The 8,085-nt window shown below is 31.0% G+C and overlaps 1 protein-coding gene across 1 annotated transcript; it reads right to left on the reverse strand.

Moving 5' to 3' along the window:
* Positions 1-6,239: 6,239 nt before the first annotated feature.
* Positions 6,240-7,091, reverse strand: LOC147801799 (uncharacterized). Its single transcript, XM_087154490.1, has one exon. It carries the CDS (start codon positions 7,089-7,091, stop codon positions 6,240-6,242), a length of 852 nt encoding a protein of 283 aa, XP_087010616.1.
* Positions 7,092-8,085: the final 994 nt, after the last annotated feature.

Raw genomic sequence — 8,085 nt, forward strand, 5'->3', positions numbered from 1 at the left:
TATATCATACAAATAAAAAGCCTAGAAAGGCTTAGTCTGAATTGCATTTTTCTGGACATGCTGTGTGGAACAAGAAAAATTTTACAAGAAATAACACGCTCCAGTTTAAATTTTAATAATTTGTTTGGTGACCACTTTAATGTTTCATTTTATACAAAGCCACTATAAATAATAATTTCAGGATGAATACAGATAATTAAAATAAATGTTAAAAGTTGGTTTGAGCAGATTATTTAATATATCGGAACTAAGCGCTTCCATAAGGGAAGCTTACATAATAAGCTTCCTTAAGGGGCAATCGACGATCTCTAAAATTAGAATCTGAAATACGTAACTAGATTCGCAGCTATTCTAGAACTAGAATCTAAAATTCGCAATGCCTTTGCCCGGCAAAATCATCTTATCTCTGTCTTCTATGATATTGAGTAAGCTTATGATCGGACTTAGCGATCATAATCTTACTCAATATCATAGCGTTATAGAATTCTCAAAGCACTGGGACTCCGGAGTCATTTGCCAATAATATTAAAAATGTTCTTGCTGAGGCGCTATTTTCATGTCAAGCTTAGATCTACCTTTTGTAATCTTTGCATTCAGACTAAAGGAGTCCCACAAGGCAGCGTTTTAAGTGTCGCATTATTCATTACATGAATACATTGCCACCTGCTGTCTCTCTCTTTATGTTGATGATCTGCACATCTCCTGTTCAGACTGGACATGAGAGTCATCAGGCGGCAACTGCAGTTAGCCGTGAAGAAAATTTTAGACTGGTGTGATTACAATGGCCACACCCTTTTGCCATCTAAAAGTTGCTGCATCCATTTCTGTCGTAAACACCCTCTTCATAATGATCCCGTCATCTCCATTCATAACATAGCTATACCAGTTGCCGTATACACAATTTTTAGGAGTCACTTTTGATAGAAAGTTCACTTTAATCCCACATATCATACAGTAGAGAAAATGATGCGAGTACAAATTGAACATCTTGCTTATGCTGCCAAACATGTTTTGAGGAGCAAATCGTCTTACTGCGTATTTATAAAGTACTAATACTTTCGCTGCTAGATCATGCATGTTCAGTTTATAGCTCTGCAACTTCCTTCAAACTACGTGTCTTAGATACAGTGAACTATTCTTCTCTACGTAAATGTTCTGGAGCTTTTCGCACATCCCCAGTTGAGAGTTTATATGCTTTCTGCAATCAAATACCACTAGATTTATGTCGTTAACAGCTGTCTCTGCTTTAATACTTTCGTATCATGTTCTCTTAATCTCATCCACTAAAGCATTATGTAATTTCATCAACCTTGGAACGATTGTACGCAGCTAGACCTTCTCACATACGGCGATTTCAAGCTCGCGTACGCTCACTCTTTCAATCTTTTGACATTTGCGAATTACCAAAGAAATGAATTGATTATTTTCTCATACCACCATGAAATGTCTCACCATATCAATTGATTCCCCCTTTTATCTTATACAGTAAAGCCATGTTGCACCTAGTATTTTCCATCAACTCCTCATCTCACATCATCACTGATATTCTATATACATGCCACTATTAACGGACGGGTCGAAACCTGCTAGATAAGTAGGCTACACCGTCATCATCGCTGATGATGCCTATAGCTATAAATGTTATAAATATATAGCTATGCATACCTATATGCATACCTAACATACCTATATAGCTATGTTAAAAATTCCTGATATTGGTTCTGTCTTTACTGCTCATGCTGTTTTCATCCTTTTGGCACTACGACTGTTTTTTTTCCTTTCCACACTGAAGTATTGTCTATACTCCGATAGTATGGACGTTTAACGTCAGTCAGAAAATATTTCAAGTGAATCTCATCCCAATTTATGCATCATTTATCATTTACTGATCACCCTCCACAATAATGACTTTGATATTTTATTTTGTTGTTTACCCAGTCACGTCGGCATACAAAAGAACGACTTGGATGATTTGGCTGCATGATCTGCTACTTCTCCTTTAACTCTACATGTACCTTTCCTGGATATAAAATCTTATATTCGACAGTTCATCACATCCTCATGGTAACAACAGAAGAGATTTTAAAATTAATAACAAATTGCACTCTTTAAAAACATATTTTAACCTTTGATCTCAGTGGCATTCTGATGTTAAGTTAACCCCTCTCCGATTCGGCCACAGTAGTTTGATCCATCTACATTAGCTATTCAGAGAGCCTCTTTCTCAATGAAGAATTGCAAAGTTTTGCTCACTGTTCATCATATTTTAATCATTTGCCAACGCTTTAACCGATATCGTATCTCCTTTTTCGGTAGTTCCATTTTATCTCTGGAGGATTCGTTAAGTGATTTCCATCATCCTAACATTTTTGCGTTTCTACGCGCAATCCGTCTTTTACACTGTATATAATCGTTTTATCTGATTCTATTCATTTTTGAATGCAACTGTTTTATAATGTTTACATTTATCTGGTTTTACTCACTTTTGGAATAAGTTCGTTTCATTGTATACAGTTTTATAAATTCCAGATATTTTTGCAAGAAAAATTTCTAGTTTGAATTTAACTTCAGATTTATTGTGAAGCCATTTGTTTGACGCAGAATGTCCTTTTGTGGACCTTGTGACATTAAACCCTACATTCAATTCAATTTAACCACTTTTTTTAGTTTCATGAGATGCTGGTCATCTTAATAAGATGCACTATTTAATTTTTGTATTTTGCTTATGAATATTTACTTGAGTGTTTCGTTGTTATGCTATGAACAATCTTTATTTTTTAAAGCATTACGATGAACATTTTGGCCATAAAATATTAATCGTTCTGGAAATTTAATAAATACTTTTTTAGAAGTAAATATTTTCACATATAAGCTGTTCATTTTTCTCATTATCAGGTTTGTTAATTTGTAAAAGCATTTTTTAACAAAGAAGTTTTTGACGCAAAATGCATATGAGGGTGCTAATGGTTGGCATGGCAAGAAGCACAATTATGATTTAATTTGAATATATAGAACATAATACATTCTTTTACATATTTCAGAGAAAAATCAAATAAAAGAGTCGAACTCTAGATAAATTAAGTCACAGACCAAACACTTTATTAATTTTATTTAATAACAAAACTGGGAAATAAAAGCCAATTTTAGACTATCTATTTTTTGAAATTGTGGTTTTAAATAAAAGATTCCACAATTTTTTAGTTTCTCATAAGGCTTCCCATTGGTCAAATTTTTAATTAAATATTGATGCTGACTATGAAATTACGTACTGGACAGGTGCCAGAACCAAAGTTATATACGAACAATCATTAATTCTGAAGCCATTTTATTTCCGAATAAGCCTTAAATTTCAAAACAACCTGTATAGATAAAATTACTAAATTTTTAGATATTTTTGTTGGTAAAAGCCAGAGTGTAAAGAAAAGAAATTTTACAGCTAATTATATCTAACTTTACTTGTCGCCAGAGATAATACAAGCTTTATTACTTTTTTTAACAACTTAACAAGATTTAAACGAAATTAATTAGGTTGTTACTGCTCTCTAAAGTAATTTCAAAATACGCTAAATTCATACCAGTGCAGTAAATAATTTGATAAACAAACAAAAAAAAAAAAAAAAATAGGGAAAAAACGTAAAAGGTTTTGTTACAATTATTTTAATAAAACGTGTCTTTCTCAAATATACACATCAAAAAAAGAATGACTGGTTAATTTTTTATTTTTATTTTACTATACTTTTTTTTTTACTTTTAAAGAAATATATATAAAAAAATTGTAACGTATAGTTAACCGTTTTTAATATACATCTCGAAAATTCGCTCACTTCATTAATTATAAATAAAAAGCGGATGAAACTCTAAAAGATTGTGTAGCGTTCGAACATAAGGCCTCGAGATAAAAAATAAAAAAAATAAAACGGTACAAAAAAACTTTCATAATTTTTTTTTTTTGTAATTTTTGGTATTTTTTTTTGCTAAACAAATCAATAATATAAGAGTGTTTGGTAGCATTACATTAAGAAAAAAAATGCAATTGTTTTCGTTTTCTATCTCACATTTTTTGTAATTTTCCCCTTCTTGCATTAATGAGGTATAGCTACAATTGCTATTGCTTTTTGAAAGAAAAATTCCCCTTCATCAAGTATTCCATAATTAAAGATTGCTCTGTGTTTAGCTGAAATTGCTTTTAAGCGATACATGGCTTTGAAAGAAGTGTCTTTTTATAAAAGAAAAAATGCTCATTTGAAACTCCTCTATAAAGAAAAATTAAGTTTAATATGAGGTAACAAACACGCAATTATGAAAAAAGTTTCTTTAAGAAAGTATAATACAGTATATCTATAAAAGAGAGCATTAAATAATAGAAATTTTGGAGTAGTTTAAATGTGTCGATGTATATAGTGCACAAATGATGTACACTTTTCATATAAATGTGGAGGAATTGAATTTTAATGAAATATATATTTATGCTTGTTTATAGATATCGACTAAATATGATTTTATTTCTTCAAATTTTAAGAGCATTATAGGTTTTTATTAGCTTTGCATTCAAGCTAACTTTAACGTCTTAATAAGTATCTTAATAAGTAGAATCTATAATTCCGTTAACTGAAGGAACTTCGTGATTTTTGTAATCCTTTTCTTAGATATTTCTTTTATATTATATAGTTTTCTAAAAAGTTTATTTATTACATTTGCACAATTGTTTTTCATGTGGTAAGTGGAAAATTATTCTAAAGGGTGATAATTTTTTTTTCTTTATCACACACAATGTCATCGCCTTTGATGAGGTGACTATGTGTCATGTAGTTTGTCCTACTAAATTCGACTGAAACTTTATTTTGGCACATAGTAAACTTTCTTTTTTTCGAATATAGAATCGGAATTTTCAAGTCGCTAAAAAAAATTTAATACCACTTTTCTTACAATTTTTTGAGGTAAAATACAATTAGTAAAATTACAATATTAAATTTACTATGCAATTATTAAATTTATTGTTGTAACTATAAATATTTTTATTTTAACTTTTAGTTTGATTATCTGTATCCATCCTGTAATTATTATATATTACAACTATTAGTTATAGTGCTTTTCTTTAAGATGAAACATAAAAATGAACATCAAACAAATTATTAGAATTTAAATTGGAGCATGGTTTTTGCAGATGGTTAAGCAGTTTTACTGATGTCAGCGCTATAGGGTAATAGATAAGGTCAGCGATGCCAACTGCTCTCGACACGACAAAATAATTTTAAAAAAACGGTAAATAGCTACAAACTAAAATTTACGGATATTTGGTTAATTTACTTCCTTTTTAAAAGGTTTAGCATGACTTAACTGTAATAAAGTGGTGAATTATTTAAGCCTTCGAATTATTTAGAAATAGTGATGGAAAGAAACTTAATAAATCGAATTCATTAAACCAAAAATCATATATTAAAAAATTATCACTCGAAAATATTTATCCGCTATCCGATGCAAGCTGGCATTGCTGTAAATGGATCATTAGGGCCTTTACTCGATCTTGAAATGGGTATCACAATTGTTTCGCTCCAGCTAGATGTGTACGTTTGTTCCATTCATATTCTGTTGAACAGAACAAGGACATTTGAAAAAAACGATGTGGGGACTGAAAAAATCCTGAGGGGACTAAAAAACTTGTAGTACAGTTTTCGAATACTCACTCCTTTACTTTTCTAATTTAATATTGTGTAAACTGATATCCTTGATAAAGACTCTCAAACAGAGATATTATTTAAAAGAATAATTGTAAAGGTAAAGCATCTTGTTTTTTTAATTTCCTTTAGGAACCTTACAACTATTTTTTTTAAGTATTTGCCGGATGCTGATCAGCTTACGTATTAAAAAAAATAAATTATAAAAATTTAGAAGTACTCTCACTGAACAGACTGAATTAAACTTTGAGGAAAATGGCCTTTTAAATGGTATCTTACTATTGTGACGGTTGTTAGGTTATCTGGAAATATTTCATCTATCTGGGTCTCTTTTTTTTTTAAATTGAATTGAATTGAATGTGGGGTTTAGTGGCACAAGGTCCCAAAAAAGGACATACTGCGCCAAACACACGGTTTTAAAAACAGATTAAAAGGTTAAGTAAAGCACACGTATAAAATCAGATAAGGTAGTGAAAATTCTAAAACAATGTTGTAAAGTTACATACATTAAAATCAATAAAACTGCATGGTAAATTTACTAAAACACTAAATGGTATAAAACAATTATATACAACTTAAAATTCCATTAGCGCGTAAGAATGCAAAGATGTTAGGATGGTGATTTTTATCTAACAAGTCTTTTATATATAAAATCGTGCTTCCAAAAAAGGTAAGGCGTTGTTGGTTAAAACATGGACAAGCGATTAAAACATGATGAATTGAAAGTGAAACGTTACAAGTATCGCATCGAGGAGGCGGTTCTCCGAACAGCAAGTGAAGATGAGTCAGCCGAGTATGTCCTATACGTAGACGGGTGAGCTTGACATCTGCTCCGCGCAATTGCAACACAGACCAAGGCTCTAGCTTGGATTTAATTGTGTGCAGTTTGTTTTCAATTTGTAAATCCCAGTGTTGCTGCCACAAAGACATAGTAAACTGTCGTATATAATTCTTCATGTCAGAAATGGGGACTGATTGTGTTAATGGAGTCGTAGCAGATCGGGCAGCAGAGTCAGCCATGTCATTACCTGAAATACCAACATGGCTGGGAATCCAACAAAATAAAATCTTAAAACCACTTTTGTGAAGACTAACTAACAGATGTTTAATGATGCATAAAATAGGGTGAGCTTCGTTGTTTACATGATTATTCAGCTGACGTAAAACACTTAGGCTGTCAGAGTAAATGCAAAACTTTCGTGCGGTCAGTGATGAGATAAGTCGTAAAGCTATGAGAATGGCCACAGCTTCAGCAGTAAATACAGAACATATGGCAGGTATGATATAACTGTATGTTCGATCAGCTATAATGATTCCACATCCGACATGCCCTGGAGATTTTGACCCATCCGTAAAAACAGAAACATACTGAGAATACTCATGACGATGATTTTTTTTTTTTTTTTTAAAATCCATGGCTACTTGGAGTTAAATCACTGAAATGAAGACTAATTTTTCAATTAATGGCTAAAAAATTGTAATTCATTTCCAAAGTTTTGGGAATAAATATGTAATCTTAATCATACTTGCATCAAAATCGGAACAAGGAATATTATGAAAATGAAAGCAGTGAAGTGAACTTGGGGTAATATATACGCTACATTTTCAAATTATTTAGGAGAGCATTTGTGGTAAAATACACCACGATTTTTATCTAGGTAATAGGATTTTTTTTACATATCAGTGGAAAAATATGAATGTTAAACCTATTTTTATGAATATGTTCAAATTTATATTTATGTTTTGACATTTTGTACTTAAATATTTCAGGAAAGATACATATTGACTAAACATTTTGATAAATATATTACATTATTTCATGAGTTTCAAATCCGAGGAATAGGTTGCGTAGGACTATTTACGACTGTGACATTAATTCCTCGTCTAAATTTTAATTTATTTTTCTTTCTAATTATAGAATTGAATTAATTGTTAAGTTTAACTGCACAAGTCCCAAAAGGAGGACATGCGTTGAGCAAAAAAAAAAGAAAAAAACCAGTGTTAAAATAAATCATAAGGTAAAATGCGCACTGCAAATTTTGTGGAAATAAGTAATTTCAAGTTATAAACTTTCGTGTTTTAGTCTTTTGCAGATTCGCCTCCAGAATGGTAGTGAAGAGAAGTCAAGAAATAATCAGTTAATCAATGTGACGTAAGACATCGTGTTCTATAAAAGAGCGAACAATTTTTTTCATGCATGTATGAACAGTCCGCCCTTCTTTTTAGTCTTTGGCCGATGGCCTGATATCCGTCATAGGATTAGGATTGTAGATGATGATTCTGTATATATTTATTCAACATTACGACTTTCAGATTTAAGTTAAACATTTAAAATATTAATAAATGCTGTGTTCCAGTTTAATAAAAAGACTTAATAAAAAGAAAGACTAAGATCTTACTTTATAAGGTA

This window comes from Parasteatoda tepidariorum, chromosome 11 (assembly GCF_982258835.1).
Source record: "Parasteatoda tepidariorum strain Cologne lab strain chromosome 11, Ptep-v5.0, whole genome shotgun sequence".
Lineage (NCBI taxonomy): Eukaryota > Metazoa > Arthropoda > Arachnida > Araneae > Theridiidae > Parasteatoda > Parasteatoda tepidariorum.

Coding starts and splice junctions, on each gene's coding strand:
- LOC147801799 (XM_087154490.1), bottom strand. CDS start 7,091: ATGGATTTTAAAAAAAAAAAAAAAAATCATCGTCATGAGTATTCTCAG.